General features: G+C 34.1%; 1 protein-coding gene across 3 annotated transcripts in view; it reads right to left on the reverse strand.

The window, feature by feature from the left end:
- The window catches only part of NIPBL (NIPBL cohesin loading factor), a 197,659-nt gene that overhangs the window by 53,446 nt on the left and 120,522 nt on the right, over positions 1-23,691 (reverse strand). For all 3 annotated transcript variants that reach the window (XM_038535302.1, XM_038535300.1, XM_038535301.1), the window contains 9 exons: positions 14,642-14,824; positions 9,990-10,187; positions 9,665-9,736; positions 9,486-9,575; positions 7,844-7,947; positions 5,094-5,180; positions 2,404-2,635; positions 1,226-1,377; positions 543-623 (listed from right to left, as the gene is read on the reverse strand). In XM_038535302.1, the coding sequence (XP_038391230.1) occupies positions 543-623; positions 1,226-1,377; positions 2,404-2,635; positions 5,094-5,180; positions 7,844-7,947; positions 9,486-9,575; positions 9,665-9,736; positions 9,990-10,187; positions 14,642-14,824 (1,199 nt within the window). The remainder of the gene's footprint in view (positions 1-542; positions 624-1,225; positions 1,378-2,403; positions 2,636-5,093; positions 5,181-7,843; positions 7,948-9,485; positions 9,576-9,664; positions 9,737-9,989; positions 10,188-14,641; positions 14,825-23,691) is intronic.

Raw genomic sequence — 23,691 nt, forward strand, 5'->3', positions numbered from 1 at the left:
AGTATACTCATTTACAGGAGTATGCTATGTTGGAGATGGAAAGACAAAATTCAAATGATTTTAAACACTTCTGATTTAATTGTCGATATTAAGGAATTATTAACTAAAATGTTTTTAAAAATTTAGAAAGGAAAAATGAAACAAGACAAAATCAGAGAGGCAGACAAACCAGAGACTCTAGATCATAGGAAACAAACTGAGGGTTGCTGGGGGGGAGGGAGAGTGGGAGATGGGGCAACTGAGTGATGGGCATTAAGGACAGTACATGATGTAATGAGCACTGGGTATTATATAAGACTGATGAATCACTGACCTCTACCTCTGAAACTAATAATACACTATATGTTAATTAATTGAATTTAAATAAAATAAAATTTGAAAAAAATTAGAAGAGTTTAAAATATAAGGCACAAATAGTCCTTATGTTGAAATAAGTCTATGCAAAACTTCAGTCTGCATTAATTTTTGCAAGTTTAGATTAAATGATATCAATATTATTCTTCTGGGGGGGATAACTAAAAGTATGAATTGATTATACTTACTGCAGTGACTAACTTAATGGCACATAATTGTAGCTCACTGACATTTTCCACAAAAAATGGTGTTATTCCCATTGATGATACCTGCACACGCAAAAAGTAATCAGTATACATCTCTAGTTGATATCAGTAACATTCTACCTTAACTAAATTCCAAAACATTCATAAACTTACTGGAAAAAAAAACTGAGAGAGCATTTTCTTTCTCCTTACTAATCATTAGGATCGATCTAGTTCAAGAATTTCTCTGCTCCTTTCACCCTCAAGCACATTAGTATATACTTGCTTTCATAGCCATCATTCCTCTGATCTCCACATTTTGGGTTGATGAATGTCACAATATAAATATATTAAATATAATATAAAACATTTTGCTACTCTGGATGAAAATATCCTGACATATTTCAAAGGAAATAATCTTTTATCTTTCAAAGAATTTATAGTTTTGGGTTTCTACTACATTCACCTATCTTCCGCCCTAAATGTTTCTTTTTTTTTTTTTTTTTAATGTTTCTTTTTAAAACTTTCCTGGACTTTTATTTCTTCATTTTAGATATACTCTGAATGGAAAAAATTAACATAGTGCTGGCATTATTACTGAGTAAGCAAAGCTATACTGAACTCAGATCCTCTATTCTTACAATGTTTGATCCAGAAATATAACAAAATGCTTCAAAAAAAATTACCTGAAGAATTGTTGTGTCTGTAAGAAGCTGTATCTCTAGCAATTCTGATAGGCTGCTAACAATGTCACAAACTTTATTATAAAGCATTACTATTACTCTCTGCTTATGGGTAGAACACTTAGCCCGTTTTGCTTTTGAACTTAACAAGCCTCCTAAAATGAAAGAAAAATTTCAAACAAGTAATTTATCAACTTTTAATAATTCTTAATAAATAATAATAAAACTGTTTTCTGAATTAAGGGAACACTTTCTTGGCGGGGGTGGAGGGGGAGTGTGCTACATAAAAATATAACCTGGCAAATAAAGCTGGTCATTTATTAAAACAGAAAATTGAAAAAAAAAAAATAAATAAATAAATAAATAAAACAGAAAATTGTTCTCTAGGGATATTTAGATAGCAATGGCACATTCCAGTGGTTCCTAAATCTTATAAAACATTTATCTTTATTTCTATTTTTTCTTATTGGTGCAGGATAAGATTAAAATTCCCTTTAACTTGTAATTATAAAATAATAAGTAATTATAGATTATTCATAAACCAGGTATATCCTCCTTTCATTAAATGTTCATGTTAGGGACGCCTGGGTGGCTCAGTGGTTTGGCATCTGCCTTCAGCCAGGGGTGTGATCCTGGAGACCCAGGATCAAGTCCTACATCAGGCTCCCTGCATGGAGCCTGCTTCTCTCTCTCTGCCTTTTGTCTCTGCCTCTCTCTCTGTATCTATTTCTCATGAATGAATGAATGAATGAATAAATAAATAAATAAATATTCATGTTAACTATTTCACTGCTCAATTATAAAGGTTATAAATTCAAGAAAGAATATATATCTTGAATCAATCCATTTTGTAGATAACTAATATTCTACATAAAATTAGGGTGAAGTGATAAATAGAACCAGAAGCCAATATTATCTGGGATTTTTGCCTAACCAGTAGAAATTACTTCTGTTATATGTAAAGATTTGCTAAAGAAATTATACTTAATAAGAACGGGATTAACTAAAAGTTCTATACTCTTAGTCAAATCAAAGCCAGTACTTATGGCAAGTTATATGATCTAGTAATTTTTGTGCCATTTTAAGTTATTGCATTCTGACCTATTCAACATAATAAAATTATGTAACAGATAATTTTGACATCATACTCAAAAACTTTCAATAAAAAAAGGCAAACCAACCTCCGTGAGGATCTAATCTGTAAACAGGATCATACTGAGGATAGAGTGTATTCTGCAAATGAAATTTAGTGTATTGTATAACTCTTTCAATTACATCCTCAATATATACAGCTTTTGGCATGTTAGGAGATGTCATAATGTTGATAGTTGTAAGACAGGCATCTGCTGATTTTGTAACTCTCTCCATAATAAGGTCTCTCCATAATCTTTCTTCTTCTTCAGTATCGTTATTCTATAAAATAACACACAGTTAATGAAATGGAAATAAACACATTTATAGGTTAAAATATTTTTAAAAATGATATATTTGATTTTCATGGTAAGTGTTTTGATGTATGTACTTTTTTTTTTTTAATGAGCTCTACACCCAATATGGTGCTTGGTCTTATGATTCCAAGATCAAGAGTCACATGCTCTACTGACTGAGCCAGCCAGGTGCTCTCATGCATGTACATGTATGTTTATGAACATCAGGAATGAAGTGCTGATTTTACTTTAAGATTTTTGTTTCCAAGTTTTCAAATATAATATATTCTATCTCCTAATTTCACCACTAGATGACACTCCAATAACAAATTCATAGTTATCTTTATCTTCCATGTATTTTATCCAAATCTAAGATAAAGACTATAATTGTATATAAATAATTCTGTCTTATCATATAAACATGATAGTCAAAACTTTGCAAGTTCTGCTTGCTGCTGTGAGAACAAAATGAAAATTAAAACAATGAATGGTAGAGCTGCATTTAAAAAGCAGTTAAATGTTAATCATTCCCAGTATTTGTTTCTCAACAACACAGTATTTTTGAAATAGAGATTAAAAAGTAGTTATTATGCAGACTACTGAAAATATAATTTATTTTCTAAAATGGATAAATCAAATGATAGAAGATTATATTTTAATTTACACAGTAGCAACTTAGTACAATTGGGAAGGAGTGCTTTTAATCTCACTTTGAGAGTGATAATTCTTCTATCACATCCTTACTTATGAAATACTAACCCTATACTCTAGGAATATTTCAAACGCATGCTATTTAAAATATACATTGGGAAATGAAGCAAAAGCACAATATGTAAAGCAGAGAAGGGCTTTCTAATCACTAATGCCTACAAACTCCATTATTTTTTCCTAAATCTCTAGGCTTTCTTCCATTTTACTGCTTGCATACCTATTTAAGAAAAATATGCTAAGAGTAGCTTTTAATATTAAAATTGCTGTATGGATGAGTCAGTTAAGGAGGTTCATCATTCATGCCAAATGTTAAGACTATCTGCAACACATTAATAACGCTAAGGCTTCAGGAATTAAAATAATTTCATTAAGACTGAGTCAACCAGCTTAGAACTCTAGATCCTTGAGATTTATTTCGATTTCTTGTCAAAGTGTTTTAAATAAAATTTGCAGACTAAGAATGTAGTAGATTGCCACTATGGGTTTCTCGAAGCCCTTTGTTTCTGACTCAAAAACTAATTTATAAAGGGCATTGGAAAAATATAGATATATTTAAGAAGCCATAGAAATACCATCTGAGATTATTTTTCTACATTTTTTATTCCATGTAGATCACTTAGCAATCTTGTGGCTTTGGCAAACACCAAGAACATTTCTCTCATTAGATGAGATCCAGTGCATGTACTATATATATGTGTGTGTATATATATAATATATACACATCTATTTCCGTATATCAAAAATGTTAATAGTGGTTATTGCTAAGAGAATATGGACCTTTTTGACCTTGAGGTTTGGAAACTTTCTGCAACAAGGAAAATTCAGTAATTCAACTCTCCCAAATTCTTACCTTATATTAGCATTAGTGTTTGTATTCATTAATGGTAGAGCTATCAAGATCAATTCGAATACACATATGATTTGAAAGTCTGCTACAATGCTAAGGTAGATTGCAGGCAATTTACTTTTATCAGTTTATAAACCATTTACATTATGTTGCTACGTTTTTGATATAAAGGTACTAAAATATATTAATAGTTGATGTTAAAATTTATTGAGAACTTAAAATGGGAGACACTGTTAAGCACTTTACATGAATTAGTCTACTTAATTCTTTCAATAACCATTTGGACTAGGTATGAAAATGGTAAGTATGGGGTGCCTGGGTGGCTGAGGTGTTTAAGTGTCTGTCTTCAGCTCAGGTCATGATCTCAGAGTTCTGCATTCAAGCACTCAGTGGGGAATCGGTTTCTCTTTCTCTCTGTCCCTCCCCTGACCCTTGTGCACGCACATGCATTCTCTTTTCTCTCATATAAATAAATAAATTCTAAAAAAAAATTGTATATAAGGATTATTATTTTAGGATACATTAGGAAAGTAGTATAAGGTTTCTAACTAATTCTCCAGGAAAGGTCAAGAAGAAGAATTACTATCATTTCATAAATGAAAAAAATATTTTAAACATAATCACACATAAGGAAGAGCATAATGTAAACTTAAACAGTTCTGTAAACTGAAATGAATTTACATCTGTTGTCTGTTTATGTCAAAGCTGTGAATCAACAATGTAATTTTGGATTACTAAAAGTGTAATTTAATAGCACTGCTAATGAATGTAACTAGCTCAAATTAATGACATTTAAGATTTCCCCAATAAATCAGAGTTCTTTTGAAAACAATTTGTATCTTAACAATAGTAAAGGTAAAATTAACAATATGGATCTTGAACTTACATGATTTAACAAAGTGGAAAGCTTTGACCCATCTTGAATATTCTTCTCCAAGATATTTAGGACTTTCACAGTTTTGTCAGTGGAAAGCTAAAATAGCAATGTAATTTTTTTAAGAATCAATCATTGGTAAAAGTGATAAATTATTCAAGAAACATGTACAATTATCACCTTTGAGCTATGGAATATATAACAGTACCACCCGCTTAAAGAGTGGGAAAAGAAAATTTTCACTTAGATTCTCTACTTAAATCTAAATTATGTAGAGAATTAATCACTTGTTTCTGAAAGACAGAAAACAAATACAGAACAGGAACATATATACACTACTAACCCAACTCTTACCATATAGCTAGTCAAGAGTTAGTTTGTTCTGATGCCTGGCTCCCTGTTCTCGTGGCAGTGATACTGAACATGCATATGAACACACACACTCTTTTCTCAAGTTTTCATCTGTTGATTTAATTATAATATGGTTTCCACACTACAGTGTTATTCAGCAGGTGTCTTAAAATTCAAGGTGGTATTATGAATAAAGCATAAAAGTGTAAATGATGAAAGTTACATACGTAAAGTAACACTATTTTTTTCCAGAAGAAATATTTTATTTAAAAAAAAATCTATTTCATTTCTTAGAAAGGATGCTTTCTCTACTTAAAAAAATTATAGCTGATTTAAAGGTTCTGCTTGGAGGCAACTGTTATCATATTCTCCTGACTAAAGTTTTAGACTCCTACCATGCAACTACGACTCTCAATCAAATCATCCAGAAGAGTCAAATGGAAGAATCAACAGAATAACTGACATTAAGTACATTTTGATTATTTATGCTGGAGTATAGAAACAAGTTCCCCCCAAATACTGCTTTAAATAATTTCACAACAGATTAAAGTACTAAGACTTTTGGTAAACTATATTTTGAAAACAGAAAATTCACCTTGTGAGATTGAAATATTAGCTATATATAATTATGGACTTTATGAAACAAAATCTAGGATTGGCAATATCACCTCAGAAAACTGATGGCATTTGCTATATAAAAAAAATCAATACATCCCTCACTATACATAATATTATTGTGTACTAATAGCACATTAATTATTAGTTAACTAGGTGATATGTCTGCCTTTAAAAATCAAATTTATGGAAACTCTTGTGCACTGTTGTTAGGAATGTAAAATGGTGCACCCACTATGGAAAACAGTATGGAGGGTCCTCACAAAACTGAAAATAGAACCACCCTGAGATCCATCAATTCCACTTCTGGGAATATATCTGAAGGAAAAGAAAACACTAACTTAAAAAGATATATGTATGCCCATGTTCAAGCATTCAAGTGTCCACTGATGGATGAACGGACAAAGAAAATAAAATGTGTGTGTGTATACATACCTATATATATATATATATGTCAATGAAATATCTTGTTATAAAAAAAGGAAGTCTTGTCATCTGTGACAACATGATTAGTCCTTGAGGGCATTATGGCAAGAATAGTAAGTCAGATAAAGACAAATGCCATATCCAAACCACCACCACCAACCAACCAACCAACCTCACAGATACAGAGAACAGATGGGTGGTTGCCACAGGGGCTGGGGATAGGGGCTAAAGTGGGTGAGGATGGTCAAAAGGTACGAATTTTCTATTATATGATTTAAGTCCTCGGGATGTAATGTATAGCCTGGTGACTAGTTAATACTATATTGCATATTTGAAAGGTCCTAAGAGAGTAGAAGTTAAAAGTTCTCATCACAGGAAAAAAAATTGTAACTATGTGTGATGATGGATGTTAACTAGATTTATTATTATAACCATTTTGCAATACATACAAATATCGACTTGTTATGTGGTAAACATGAAACTAATTTAATTTCAATTATACCTCAGTAAAAAACCCAAATTCATAGCACATTCATTACTTAGAATGGAGGCAATATATAAACAAAAAATGAATAACTGATTATATTTTAACTTGGTAAAAACATCAAAATATTTTTCAGTCTACTTTAAAGTTAAAAACTAGAATATAAAAAAAAAAAAACAACTAGGATATTATAGACTAGGAAATTAGGGAACTTACAGAGTAGATAATTCTGTGCAACAGGGAACATGCCCCTGGTTAGAAAAGGGGGGAGGACTTGTCTTCAAATTATATTTGCACAGCAATTACACAATAGTTTAGGGAGTAAATGATGGCTCATAAAGATTATGGGAAACCATTCCTTGATGCTGTCAGTATTGTTAGAAGTTATTATCAATGAAAAAATACTCTGCTATTCCATTTGAATAAAATGAGACTATTTAGCAACAGAGAGCTCACAAGAAAGACAACTTAAAAATCATAAAGCCTACAGCAATGAGGCAAGGTATTTATTACAGTTAATATGTTGAAACTGTAGCTTTACTCTTTTACCATTCACAATGACTAAGCAAATGCCAAAGAAAAATTTAGTGCATTTCTACATTTAAATAAATACCTGAGACAATGATAAAATAAAAAACAGTGGGAAAAAAAAAGTCCAGGCCCATGCTTCTTTCAATGCAATAATATGGTTTTCTTTAGAATAATTTACAGAATACTTCTTTGAGTCTTGTTTTTTAAAAAAGAAATAATTCAATGAGACTCTCAGACGGTAATCGTAAATTGTTTTCATTATTTACTTTATGTAAACTTTGTAATCTACCTTGAGAAGTTTAATATCAAACATTAGCATTTAAGTAAATATATAAATTTTTCTTTACTGAGATACCTTATCCATTATACCCATTGCTTTAATTTTAGCAGATTCACTGCCGAGTTCATTAAGCTGATGTTTTCCTAAAAGAAGTTCCTGAGGAATTTCATCATCATCACCTGAAAAACCAAACCAAACAGTTTAGGTACAATAAATAGCTCAAAATAGTAAGCTTAACTTTTTTAAATAAAAAATTTGGACACACAAACAGATATAAACAAACTAAACAAATAACAACCGAAGAGGCCTCTATAAACCTCAAGCAAACCCTGAATGAGAGAAGACAGGGATTAAAATGAGAATTCTGACTAAGATGGGGGGAGGAGATAGGTCTCTTATCTTCACTACTTTAAATATACTGTTGACCCTTCTCAACCAAGCTCTCTGCCCCCGCCCCCGAGGCTGACCTGTATGGACTACATCAACAGTCTCCCATGCCCTCTGGCTTCTGTTTGGGTTCAGCCAGTGGGGTGCCCTGTCAGAAGATCAAAGAGAAGGAGAGTGAGGTCAGGGTATTTATATCCCTGACTCCTTCCTTGTATGGTCTCCTCAGGCTAACCTTTCTGACCAAAAGGTTACTGCTTTTTCTCAAGGCAGTCTACAACCTTATTTTCCCTACAGAATGAGTTCTAGTAACTTCTCTTTACCCTTGTTCCTTTTAGAGTAGGGTTGGTAACAGTCCCATGGTTGTTAACCCTAGATTCTGGCACTATTCTGTTCCCAGTTCTCTAACTGGCCTCTTTGTAAATTAGTCCTCCTCAAATTATCCTAATTTGAGAGTGCCTTCTGTCTTCCTGTTGGGATCTTAAATGAGATGGAAGACAGCTGTTCAGCACACAACTGGAAAGTTTTTGAAATGATGAAAATGGTACTTCAAATAATGGAGAAATGCATTAATGATACTTAGGCAAATAACTCTCACAAAACACTTTTAAAATAAAGGGTAATATAATACAAAGGGTAATATACTTTTCAGGTATTTTCAAATAGGTGGACTCATATCAGAATTATTGTATGTTATATGGTTTTTGTATAAATTAGACACTAGTGTTTGTACAGCTGAAGGTGGCATGGATTTGTAGAGACTAGTTCTCAATACTGTAACCAGTGTTACATTTTTATATTTATAGATATGATCTTTACATATTATAAAAGGAACATATGAATATATTAATCATACTGTATTCTAATTGGTTTACTATTTTGTTTTCCATACTAGATTCTGTATTACTTAAAGCCAGGGACTGGGGTATTTATCTTTGCATCTCTAGCACTTAATATACTGCTGACAAAGACTAAGTATTCAATAAATATTGGCTATAAGAATTACACGAGCAGATGCATGGGTTCCAATTTCTGTATCCTTGCTCGTATTAGTACTCTCCTTATCTAGCACCAATTCAAGTCTCATTTGAATCAATGCAATCAAGTTGCATTCTTGGAATTCCTAAGACACTACCAATAATACTTGATTTTTATACTAAAGTTTTCAGTTTCTTGATAACACAGACTAAACTTGACTCTATAACTAGATTTTAAGTTTTTTGAGAGCACAGACCATGCCTCTGTATACACTGTATTTACCTAGGTAAATAAGTATATTTAAAACTGATTTTATATTTAGAGGTTAAAAAAATATATCTTAAAATGATTTTACCAAATGCAGTAAAATCCATATCTTCTAAATTATCCAAAATATTCTCTATTGAGGCTGTGAATCTCTTAAAAGTTGAAGAATCCATCATTTCTACAACAGAGAAAAAATAAAAACTTATTATGTTCACATTACACATAGAAAACTAAAGTTGCAGACTGAAAAACAAACTAAAATGTTACCTTCAGGTGTAAGTTTTGGTTCATAAGCTTTCCTCTTCTTCTGTTTTTCTTTTTTCTTCATTTTTCTAGCAACTAAAATAAACAAAAAGAAATATTGAAATACAGGAATGACAACTTAAAGTATTTCTATTTTTGCTTCTAGTTTCCTCCAGAACATTAAATACTTGAACAATAACCACTGCCATTCCAAACTAAATATATACTTTTGTCTTGATTAGCAATGGAGTTGTTAATTAACTTAAAAAAGGTATCAAATATTCTTCAAAGTTAAAGCCCTAAATTTAAAGCAGCTTATGTAAGAAATCCGTTGACACTGATGAATTACCCTCACTAAGGCTCGGAGGAGGAGAATAATCTTCCATGTCAGAATCTGATGGGCTTCGGTTTCGATAACGACCACCACCTGAACTTCTTCTTCCTTCATGAGAGTGGCCACTTCTCCTATGATCCCCAGAGCTTCTTCTGTCACGCTCTTCATATTCCCAAGCTTTATCATCATCTTTTTTATGTCGTTTCCTAGAGGCTAAAAGCAAATCCCCATGACAAATAATTTACCTCATTTAAAAAGAATATTAAAACTTGTACTTCACAAATGAACCACATGGGGGAAAATCATTGTGTGGGCCTAGCAAATTGAGTCACTCTGTTTAATCAGAAATATAAATTACGGTATAGAAATGGTATCACTTATTTTAGCTTTATCTATTATTTTAGATTTAAAGATTTTTACGTGAATTTGGTCTGCTAATAAATAGGAATGTTCTGGGAATTAAACAGCATTCATTTCAAAGAAAGGTATTCAGTAAGTCAGTAAGGATAGTATTACTTAACCATGAGGATTAATTAACGCATATAAAACAATCTTTATCTAGGATTTGCAGGAAAAACAGAAACACTTTAAAGCATTTGGATTACTGACGGGGAGCAGGGTTTGGAAGAAAAGTAAACTTTTGAGAAAGTGCTATAGAATATAGAGTAACCACATATACCAACAATTAAAAGCCAAGTTAAGCCCACAACTTAGTTATAAATTCAATAGACTCTGATAATCTAATATCACAGGCCTTCAGAGATAGAATAAATCTGTACAGTTGTAAATATTCATATATTGAATTCAGTTCTCCAACAGTATACTTGCTTAAGCCCAAGGAGAAAAGCTTTTAAGCTTACACATGGTACACAAACATATATATGTATGTTACCTTCAGTCACTTCCCCAATCTTCCAAGGGTCTAAGTATTCATTAAAAACACCAGTACTGACAGGATCTTCTAGGCAGAACTGGCAAACAGATTTCATCTGACACATCAACTCTGATCAACTGGTAATAGCTGCCTAGAGCATTATATTTCCCCAAGAAAGCATTATATTTCAGCAAGAAAGACTGATTAGAAATGTCTGTCCTGTGAGAGCTGGAGAGCAGTACAAGCGACAATTATTTACCATACCCCTTCTAGGGTAGAGCACCACCAACTTAAAAGTAGGATAGAGAACTGATGTGTCCTATATCTTGGCATCTTGTTGTTTTGACCACTTGTTGGTGACAATGAAATACTTCCTAGTCTATTGAACTAAATGTGACTCCCTTTCTTTGAATTGGTTTCTATTTTGAATCCCTAATTATGATCAATATCCAAATACTTAAAATTCTTGCTTGAGTCCCCTTAAATCCTGAGATTTAAGGATGCCAACCTTTGGCCCATGCACTCTATCTATGCTTGTGCTGGGGGCTTTATTTGTGGATAATCAATGTCCATAATCAATGTCTATACCCTGGCTAATCTTACCCTGACATGCTGCCTTAACTACTCCTATTCAAGAATCTAGTTTGGTCTCTGGTTCTGGACCTTTCTGTCCAATCTACTGACAGCATAGCAGAAAAAGATAATTTTGTTTCCCCTTCTTTTTGGTCATAGACTTGGCATAGCAAGATAGTTCATTAAAAAAACAAGAACAAAAAACCAAATGTAAATGCATATATTTAAATCTCCAATGATTTTCTTTGTAATAAGGCATAAATTTGACATGGAGTATGAGGAAGAAAGACTTTTCCCCTTTTACAATTAGGGTACACCCCAGGACATTCTCTTAGTGAGAGACTGCCTTATAAACTAACATAATATGTGTGTGTGTGTGTGTGTGTGTGTGTGTGTGTGTTTCAGAGAAAAAGGTCATCTATGTAGCATTCAACTAAATATTTTTCCAACAAGTACTAAAATACTACCAAATATGAGGAATAACAACTAATAAGCAAGCTTGTTCACAGAAATGTTTGAAAGTAGTATTCTACTTTCTAATATGACTTACTTAGTACTTTTGAATTTCAATTTCATCAGAAATTCATTTCAAGCATTCAATTCTATGATTTGAAAATGCTTGAAAAATCTTACAGTCGTCATCAAGAACATACAAAAATACTGTATTGGTAGTAATTTTTATAGGCCTTTAAGATTTTTGTTTCACATTCATTAAACTTTAGGAAATTTGGATAAAAATGAGATGGCAAATTAGGAAAAAAACCCACCCAACTTCCATGATACAGTGTGTTGTAATAAGGCTATCAGGATTGTTACTAGTTTGTTCTTTCTCTATTGCTTTCATAACCCTGAAAGAAATAAGGGGGGAGCTCAACAGACAGGTAGGTAAAACATGCCTTGAGTGTCTCCCATCTTCCCTTTCTAAATTTCACCTACATCGCTCTTTAACTTAGGTCTTCTCTCTCCTTTCCCCAGCAATCCAGTGACCTTATGTTTGTGCTATGGTTACCCAAATTTATGTCGCCCAACAACTTTTAAAGATCTATGTGGCCCTCAACCCTTCCCAATCCTTCAACAAAACAATTGCCTTAGTTTTAGATTTTTAGGAAACCAATTTGATTAAACTGCAATAAAACCGTAAGTTTCAAATAAAGTCTCTCTCAAAGCAGCAAAATGCTTGAGCTTATGTTCTCATAATACTTTTACATCTTGTACTACACTGTATTTTTACTACATTCTTTTTGCTGTGGTATAATGAGAGTTTGGTTGTTTATGTCAACTACCAACTGGAATACTTTCATCTCTCAAATCAGTGGCTCCAGAGTCAATTTTTCTGTAGTTACTTATATAGAAATAAACTAAGAAAGACAGGCAGCTACTCTGAGGTCTCCTGAAGAATCCAGAGAAACTTCTCTTTTGTCTAGCAGGTTGAAGCTGAGGTTCTCTAACTAATACTAAGCTTTCAATACACTTGGGAAATATCTAGATATAACAGGATCCATGGCTTTATGATGACACTCTCAGCTTCCATAAGATTTTTCCACAACAGGAAAAGAACAGTGGCTGCACTGATGACACACATCAGGCATGTGTGACTCTCTCCCCTATTTTACACCTGTTGGGCATTTCTGATTATGCTATTCTTTCTACTGAACTGTGAGGTAGCTTCAAAATTCTCATCAGCTTAGCAATGCAAGGAGCCACTCTCAGTTAAATGGAGTTGAATTGTGATTTGAAATCAATCTGCAGTTAAAGAACTCCTCCTTCTTAGCTATTCCCTTTAGAAATGGGTGATGTTTTGAGGTGGGGGGGGGGAGGAGGAAGAGTGAAGGAGAGGCATGTATATAAAGGGGAGTGAGTTTCTGGGCCACCAGATCTCCTTTTTCCTCTTCCTTTCCAGAGCATATATTCCCATATGACCAAAATGTTTGATTATAATAAGAAAAGTATTAACTTTAGCCATTGAATGAAATATATTGCATGTAAATACATCTCATGATAACAAATTATAACAATTATACATATATATAATGTCAGATTAACTTTGCTATATATTTTATTTCAATTTTAAAACTTTGTTCATATTTGTTCAATATTCATAGTCTACTCCTCATAGCTCAAGAGCTCACAATTTAAAGAAGATCAGAGTAAATGAACATAAAAAACTTTGGAGGAGGTGAAGGATTTCCATCAGCAATATACATTTAAAATTGGCAGCATGCATCTGTCCTTCCTGCCCTTGCTTGTCACACCTCAATCTATGGAAACTAGGTGGAAAAGGTAGAACACACTGGTGGTCTTCCCACTTCTTTTGGTCATAATGACTAAGTCAGTTGGCACACAAGTGAAGATCTCCCATAGTCTGTTTCCACTGAATGCCGTTTAAGTCAAACAAGGTTGCTGACCCCTCTTGGCTAGGCTCAATTCTCTTGCTCCAGAAGAAGGAAGATAGGGATAAAAGAGAAGAACTTTTTCAGTGGACCAGTAGGAAGACAGGCGAGGTATAGCAAGTCTAGTGCAAAGACAGGTGATCACAGTGTTGTAGAGAGGTAGCTGTGTAGTGAAGAAGCCAGCTCTGGAAAACAGTGAAACAAGGGAGGAATTCCAGGACACAGCTGGGCAAAAAGGAGAAGCCAGGTCCAAACCACACAGATAATTGGCAATGTGGCTAATTCATTCATAATTTAGTGGTAGTATGGTTTTAAATATTTCTTCACCTGGCTATCTCCTATGTGTCCTTCAAGACTCAACTCAAGTGTCACCTCTTCCAGTAAGCATTTCCTGAACCCCCAAGTATAATTTTGATGCCAATCAATGTGCTCCCATAGCATCCTGGATTTACTTATTATCACTGTACTTTTTTCACTGTGCTACAACTGTTTACGTATTTCCCCCTTTGAAGGCTCTTCAAATACAGGGGCTACATCTTATTTGTATTTTTATTTTCAGTGCCTAGCATATAGTAGGAACTCAATAAATGTTTGCTAAATATAGACACATACCTGTGTTATTTGACACTAATTATAGCTCATTAATTTTTTTCTTGGTGCCAACTGATCTCATCTTTTGCACATTTTTTAAGTATAAAGAAAAAAACGTGCTATACTATGTTAAGAATTAAGATCACTGTACTCTTCCTAACCCCCCAAATTATGAATGAGACAAACACATCAATCTGCTTTTTAATTCTAAAATAATAATAAAGTTATGTGGTACTTACATTCAAAAGCTTCATCACTATCATTATCTTCATCTGAACTGATTTCAGCATATTTTGGCTTTTCATTAACTGTGCTACGCTTGCGTTTATTCATTTTCACACGTTCACAAAGTGGCATGGTGGATTCAATTTCTGCCAGAAGTTCAGGGGGTAATTCTTTTAACACTGATTGATCTATACTACCTATTAATGAAAGGTAAGAAAAGAATTTAAATCTGAAGATAAAAGGGAAATTTTAACTAAAATAACACAATAAAAATGAAATATTAGTATTCATATAAGTTTTCTAAGTCAGTTTTGTATTTTAACAAAACACATACTTAAAACTGTAATAGGCTTCACCCTGAACTGATAATGCAGTTTTTATACATACATCATTATATAATAACTTAAAAAAACATAGGGTAGTTATATCATCAATTTTTGATACAATTCCTTCATCTGTCTGTACAGACCAAAACCTTTCTAAAATGAGAGATCCACTGGCATTAACCAGTCTATTGTAGTAGGGGATTCATCTCACATTCTTGGTAGCACCCAAATTTGTGTTACAGAGATCTGGACCAGTTAGTTTGAAAGTAATACTATCTCTCAGTGCAAACTGGAAGAGTTAGAAACACTTATCACACCCTTCTCTTCTTCCTCTATGATGTTGGTGGTTGTGTACTGTGATTGGGATAAGAATTTTACATGCTTTTACCTATCAGTGTCTATTTGAGAGGCACAGTAATCTCTTTAGTATTATAAAGAACTTCCTCAGACAGATAAACCAATATATGCATTTAACTGAAGATAACAGAAACTTGAAAGGCAGGATCAATAAAAATATATTAAACTATAGATGTTTATGGTTAAAAATAGTAAATTCAAATGTTATGAAGTAGGTTTGTATTTTCCCATGAAAGGCTAAGACAGGATAAAAATATACCAACACAGTAATATTAACACAAAATTTACTACTTAATCCTACACACATATACACAAGTACACTAACAGTTGCTATGAAGAAATAAATTCTTAACATCCTACTGAGAGCTTAAAAACAAAGAAGTAGCAAAAGCTATTTATTCATGATAATTTGTCCTTGATGACTACTAAAGATGACAATTTTAAATTACTTACCCTTGCAAATCTTTGAGTGGAAGTATAAAAATGATGTCTTACCTGCTGAATTTTAGAAATTAGGAGCAAAGAGTACCTTAGTGGCTTATAGCACAGAATATTAGTAACTATAATCAACCTTAACACTACAACATTCAAATGATAATAGTACTTATGTAAAGGATAAAAATAAGCCATGACAAAAATGAATGGGTACTGATTAAGACAATTTCAAAGTTTCAATATGCAATCCTACTAATTTAAGAATAGCAGAACATAAATTATTAATCTCATTGGAAGAATAATCCTTTTTTATTCTTCGTGCAAATTTTATTCAACATCATGAAGGAGTTATTTCAGTAACTTTTAGTCTTTTAAGAACACACATAGCAAAAATTTTTACCCAACAAAGATGTAATATTTGTGACTGGTAATACTCCAAAGACTTCATTGCTGAAAATCCTGACATACTAATGTTGAGTGTACCTTATCTGTGTTATTCTCAAATCACACATTTCCCTGGGCTTTCTTAATTCAACTGTATTTTATCAACGAGGTCCCCTTTTCAGAATATTGATACAGGTAAAAGAAATCAACGTTAGCTTCGGACTGTCCATACATTCAGTCCCAAGGTAAACACAGCATGCATTTAAGTTTTTTTTTTTTTTAAAGCTATTTTTAAAAATATTTTTTAAAATTTATTTATGATAGTCACACAGAGAGAGAGAGAGAGAGAGAGAGAGAGAGGGGGCAGAGACATAGGCAGAGGGAGAAGCAGGCTCCATGCACCGGGAGCCTGACGTGGGATTCGATCCCGGGTCTCCAGGATCGCGCCCTGGGCCAAAGGCAGGCGCCAAACCGCTGCGCCACCCAGGGATCCCCATTTAAGTTTTTAATGTCTTGGGATGCCTATGTGGCTCAGTCAGTTAAGTGTCTGACTCTTAATTTCAGCTCAGGTCATGATCTCAGGATCCTGAGATTAAGCCCTGTGTTTCAGTGTGGAGCCTGCTTGGGATTCTCTCTCTTCCTCTCCCTTTCTCTAAAAAAAAAAAAAAAAAAAAAAAAAAAAGGTCCTTACTGTCTTGAACACCCCTAATTAAATGTGTGGGTTTTTTGACGGAAGGATCATGTTTTCTAGTATTTATCTTCCCCTTTCCACATGACCTATAATATCAAATGTGTATATATTAATGGTCAATAAATAATTTTTGACTGCCTGTCATTCACAATTTCCTATGATTACTTACAAGTATATTTCCTGTATAACTATAGTTTATGGGCAAATGAAGACATTTCCCAAATTTAAAACAATAGAAACGCTTTTCTTTTTGTACTACCTAAAATGTTATAATCTCTTTGAGTCTTTAAATACAGACAGCCTTCAAAGCATTTGGCCTTTAGCCCACCACAAAATTTTTTAAAAAGCATATTTCCTGATTATGTTCTGCTTAGACTAAATTCCCATTCTCAGAGATATACTGACCTGATACTAATATCCCAGAATTAAAATTATACTGCAGATAAATATATAATAATCAAGGGTCAATATATATATATTGGTACTTGTACTCTCTTTATAATGGTTTATTATATCCTCAGAGCAAGGAGTCTGCTCTCTACTTAAAAAAAAAAAAAAAAATTCCTCACAAGAGCCAGACACAGAAAAACTTATGTCATATAATTGATAAAGGAGGCATCGAAGTTTATTCACTGTAGTTTACCATCTCTTAGTCCCTAACTTAGAAAGAATGCTATCAGATTTAAGAGCTTTTCTATTCCGTAGATCATTTTAGCTTCTATATAACTCTGAAAGTTACAGCAACATAATTCAAAGGCCAAATGTTTCATTTCTGAAGATGACCCAACTTAAAAAAAAAAAAAAAAACCCAGGAATGAGAAATGTCTCTCAATGTACCATCCTCCAAAAGTGAACTCTGGTTCATTATGAATAGAAATACCTATTCCACAGGTTTATGCGTTTTCTGAATCAAACATTTTTTCTTCCTTTTTGTAAAAACACTATAAATTGACTCAGCCAGATCCCTTGATTACAAAGGGTAAGAGATAAAATGCTTGACTTTCCTCTACTCACAATCAGCATATTTAATACATTATCAAGGACTGAATAACTGACTCAGCTTCAATAGATATGAATAAATAGCAAGTACCTCAAATGATACCTATGATGTATTTGGTTATTGTCTTTCCCCTGAATTAGGAAATAATCCATTAATTGCAAAAATAATGTCTACTTCTTAACACAATGATTTTATAAATTATTGTTGCTTGTGGAATTATTTGTTCTTAAAAACTTCAGATTACTAGTACTTTATGATCATCTTTCTCACCTCATTTCTCCCATGTCAGTTACTTTATTCTTTAATTCAGGTGTTTGAATTACCATAAAATTTTAAGTTATTGGCTCCAGGGGATAATGTCAGTTAATCAAAATTTTGTGAAGTACCACATTCAGCTTTTGTAGCTATATAGTCCATTAGACATATTGCACCTTTTTTTTTTCCGTTGTTCTCATAAGGCTAAAAGAATACATTTACTTTTAGATGTGCTACATTTTAGTAATCCTGGATTTCAAATGTAAATCATTCATATTAGCAGAGTGAATAGATTATTATAACCAGACTACTAAAAGTCTCAAAGAGCCACTAATTTAAGAACACTGTTTTTTTTTTCTTTTAAGTGAAAAAAAAAAAAACCCTGAGATTAAAATAAACCACCTCAATTAATGAACTCTTTAGGACTGAAGATTCAGACAATGGAAACCAGTCATGTTCAGAAACAAACCAAGAAAATTCACATAAACCTCCATATTATGTAAGTCATAAAAAACATCTTAGATATAATGTAGTTCAGTGACAATTCTTCTAATAACCTACACAAATTACAGGGGAGTAGCACCAAATGGATCTTTAACTAGAGTTCTCGGAGCAAGCCCTAAGTTTGGTTCCCTGCTCAGGGGGGAGTCTGCTTCTCCCTCCTCCCTCGGTTCTGCTCCCACCCCCTGGCTCATGCTCACATGCTCTCTTCTCAAATAAATCTACAACATGAAGAAGAAAGAAGAAGAAAGAAGAAGAAAGGAGAAGAAGAAGAAGAAAGAAGAAGAAATGCATCCAAGGAGCATAAATTATAGATTACATAGCTCTGAAATATGGTATAACAGTTGGGAGGTAGGAACAAAAAGCAGCAACCTAAAAAAGATGTATGGTTCAACTAGGAGATCAGGACATTGAATGTTCCTTTCACAGGGATTCCAAGGTTATAACCCGATGGAAGTTCTAGGAGTAAAGAAGAAGCCTATGCCAAATCCTCAGTGAACATAGGGAAGATTGGTGTCAAAAGTTTTGAGGACACAAAACAATGACCTTAGGGGAAGAACTTTGACATGTGTATTTTAGCAATTATAGTTAACCCCTAAACAACACAGATTAGAACTGCACGGATCCACTTCTACACCAATTTTTTAATACAGTACAGTTCTGTAAATGTATTTTCTTTTCCTTATGATTTTCTTAATAACATTTTATTAGCTTACTTTAGTGTAAGAGTACAGTATATATGTAATATACAAAATGTGTATTACTTGACTTTGTTATTCCTAAGGTTTCCTGGTCAACATTAGGCTATCAATAAATTTGGGGGGAGTCAAGAGTTATACAGGGATTTTTAACTATGTGGGAAGTGAGTGCCCTTTGCCTCCATATTATTCTAACATCAACTGCATTTTTTTAAGAGATTTTATTTATTTGAGAGAGTGTGCCCACGCAGGTGCACATGCACGTGTGCACATGAGTGGGGGGAGGGGCAGAGGGCGAAGTAGGCTCCCCTCTGAGCAGGGAGCCCAACATGGAGCTCAAGCCAGGAACCTGGAATCATGACCTAAGCCAAAAGCAGATGCTTAACTAACTGAGCCACCAAGGCATCCCCTCAAACTATATTTGGAAAGAGCAACAGCAAACTAGGAGAAAGGAGATTCTGCTTTTCAGCGTTAAGGCTCCTTCAAATGAGTGAAAATGAGGAAAGTGAAACTGACAGTTTTGTTTTGTTTCAGTTAGACTCTTTATTATTACAAGCACTTTCTCCTAACATAGGAAGAAAATGGAACACATAGGATGGTTTCCAGCGTGGCTCAGGATTTATCTTTGACTATACTTATTGTAAGTGATTCTGAAGAAGGTCCAATAGAGAAATAAGGCATAAGTTTTTCTGCAAAAGATTCGTTGAAGGTATATAAATATGATCTGCTACTCAAATTGTAAAATGAAACCTCTCCTAACTTGTAGTCCAGAAAAATGCCAATCTGTCTGAGGTTTCTGGAATCCTCTTGGCCAAGCATACTAGTCCAGAGCTGAATTTGCCAGCAGCCATTGTTCGGGGATGGGGACAAAACAGCATTTCTGGGGAAGGACTCCTTACACACCCCTAAGGACCATTCCTCGGTACCTCGTACTTCCACCTGCCAGAAATGCCTGCTGGCGTCAAATCTCTCACAGGGAGATGTTAACAGTCATTAGGGTAATAAGAAAGGAGGATCTGTTTAATACCTGAAGATGAAGTCTTAATTTAAGAGAAAAGAGCATCAGGGAGACTACCTCCTCTAGAAGAGAAGCGTCAGGAAACAGGTTTGCTTTTTTTTGTGATGGTTTAGGATAAATGGAAGTCATGTATAATGAGATAATCTGGTATAAAGTTGCCTTAATTTTGATAGAATCAGAGAGATTCCAGGTATTGGCTGAAGGCCTAATAATGGTTATTCAGGATTACAAAAAAAAAATTGTTTTAAAGATTTTTTAAAGGGAAGAATAGTATTCATCATTGGCTAGAGAGGGGTGGTCAGGATCAAATTTGCAGCTATTCTCTTTCTGATGGTCTCTAAGAAATACTAAAACTAATGCAAACAATCATCATATAACCCTACCCAAAGAGATTATAACCTAGAACTGGTAAGCCTCCTTTTCAAAGTTAACCAGCAATATTTAAGTTGTAGGCTATAGCCCATAAATATGTTGTGAAATCATTTTTATGGGTCTCGACTAGCAGTTGTTTTAAAATGAAAGTGAAAAGGTCAGTTTTTTGCTTGTAGTAAGGGTGGAGATTGTTAACATGTGTCTCTATGCATGTATTAGTTCACAACATGCATTTTATTTCTTAGAGCAAAATCAAAAAAGTTTTAAAGTATTTTAAGTTTTATGGTTGCCACTTCTTTCAAAATAGTTGGGTCAATTCAGATTGAAAAGGTCCTTCCTTTTTTTTTTTTTTTTGAAAAGGTCCTTCTAAGTAATCAAACTCAAGGTGTGGACTCTGCTCACTGTTTCTTTTTTTTTTTTTTAATTTATTTATGATAGTCACAGAGAGAGAGAGAGAGAGAGAGAGAGAGAGAGGCAGAGACACAGGCAGAGGGAGAAGCAGGCCCCATGCACCGGGAGCCTGATGTGGGATTCGATCCTCGGTCTCCAGGATCGTGCCCTGGGCCAAAGGCAGGCGCCAAACCGCTGCGCCACCCAGGGATCCCTCACTGTTTCTTAAGCTATAGGTTCGATGAAAGAGAAATAACAATTTGAATAAAATATTCAGAGTTAAATTGGTTTTACTCATTATAAGTTGATAGGATAGTAATTATGTCCCCCAACACCGCCTCCCCCCCCCCCCCCCCCCCCCCCCCCCCCCGCCCAGATTTTACTTATTAGAGAGACAAAGTAAGTGCACAGCAGGAGAGGGAGAAGCAAATTCCCTGAATAGAGAGGCAGATTTGGATCCCAGGATCCTGGGATTATGACCTGAACCACAGGCAGATGCTTAACCTACAGAAACATCCAGGGGCCCCAGGATAGTAAGTACCTTGTATTAGAGAGCTTAATTACCTACGCCTATAATTCTGATATAAAAGTTGCTGTTGATTTATTTATTTATTTAGATTTTATTTATTTATTCATGAGAGACACACAGAGAGAGAGAGAGAGAAAGAGAGAGAGGCAGAGACACAGGCAGAGAGAGAAGCAGGCTCCATGCAGGGAGCCCGATGCGGTACTTGATCCCAGGTCTCCAGGATCATGCCCAGGGCCGAAGGCAGGTGCTAAACCGCTGAGCCCCCCAGGGATCCCCCCAAACTGCTGTTTATTTTTTGAAGCCCCATTACAATAAAATCTTGGGTTTTCAGATGGAGCCCTGTATTGGACTCTGTGCTGAGCAGGGAGTTGGCTTGAAGATTCTCTCCCTCTAGCCCTCCCCTCACTCTCTCTCTCACTCAAATAAATAAATATTAAAAAAAACACCAAAACCCACCCCCACCCCCAAATGAGACAACTTGACTCATGACCATTATTGAAAAGATCAAGTTCTCCACAATGCTTTACACAACAATACCTTTAGGAGTAACTGCTATGCATAAGGAGTCTGAGACGCTGTGAAATGATTCAGGCTTTGTTTTTGAGTTCTGTAGGTTTGCTTGTAGCTTACTGAAATACGGACATTGAGAATCTGCTAACTTGTGTAGAATATACAGTACACAGCAAATGGAGTTAAAAATCCCTTTACCTTTTCATATTATTCATGGAAATTTATTCCAGAAAATTTATACAACAAAAAAGTTCTATGAAGGAAAATGTTTAGATCAGTTATATCTATTGTAACATCATTTTCGAAATGAAAATTCTTTTCTAGGGATGCCTGTGTGGCTCAGCGGTTGAGCATCTCCCTTCGGCTCAGAGTGTGATCTCGGGGTTACGAATCAAGTCCCACATTGGGCTCCTTTCAAGGGGCTTGCTTCTCCCTCTGCCTATGTCTCTGCCTCTTTCTCTCTCTCTCTGTGTCTCTCATGAATAAATAAAAATAAAAATATCTAAAAAAAAAAGAAAATTTTTTTCTAAATCAGTTTTAGTTCTTAGTTGTTCTATATTGATAATTATAGAAAAGTTTATCCACAAAATGAAAAGATTTCTTGATTGACATGCAACAGGTATAAAATATTTTAAAAGCAATTTTAAGTCAGTATATACTTGTTATATGTTTTACATATTTATTATATATTAACATATTAATACTATATAACCCACTAAATGAGGTACTTTCAGATATTAAATATCCCGCTTAAAATATTATATTTGACAAATTTCATACTGCATTCATAAATACTGGAAAAGAACTAGACAATGACTTCAAAACTCATTTCTAGGGGTGCTTGGCTCAGTCGGTTAAGCGTCTGCCTTCAGCTTAGGTCATGATTCCAGGGTCCTGGAATCGACATTCATATTAGGCTCCCAAATCTTCGGGGAGTTTGCTTCTCCCTTCCCTCTGCCCCTTCCCCTGCTGTGCTCTCTCTCAAATAAATAAAAGATGAATACTTTTAATACGCATATAAATACTCAAATGGCAAGGGAAAATCCAAATTTTAGGTCTCTTTTGCTACAGAATAAATAATTTATTTATTTATTTTTTATTTTTATTTATTTATGATAGTCTCACACACACACAGAGAGAGAGAGAGAGGCAGAGACACAGGCAGAGGGAGAAGCAGGCTCCATCCACTGGGAGCCCGATGTGGGATTCGATCCCGGGTCTCCAGGATCACGCCCTGGGCCAAAGGCAGGCACCAAACCGCTGCGCCAGCCAGGGATCCCCAGAATAAATAATTTAGTTATTAGATTTACCTACATTAAAATTTCTATTTTTTAAAAAAATTTCTATTTTATATCTATAGTAAACTCAGCGAACTATAGTCTGTGGGGTCAAATTTGTTCATCAAACATTTCTGTATATCAAGTTTTATTAGAATACAGTGACACACAATCATTTATTTGTTCTCTATGATTGCTTTTTTATTACGATGTTAAGGTAAGTGGCCCACAAAGCCTAAAATATTAATGATTTGGGCTTTTACAGAAAGTTTGCTGACCCCAGATCCATATCATGTTATTCTTTAATTCAAATTGGAACAA

This window comes from Canis lupus, chromosome 4 (assembly GCF_011100685.1).
Source record: "Canis lupus familiaris isolate Mischka breed German Shepherd chromosome 4, alternate assembly UU_Cfam_GSD_1.0, whole genome shotgun sequence".
NCBI lineage: Eukaryota > Metazoa > Chordata > Mammalia > Carnivora > Canidae > Canis > Canis lupus.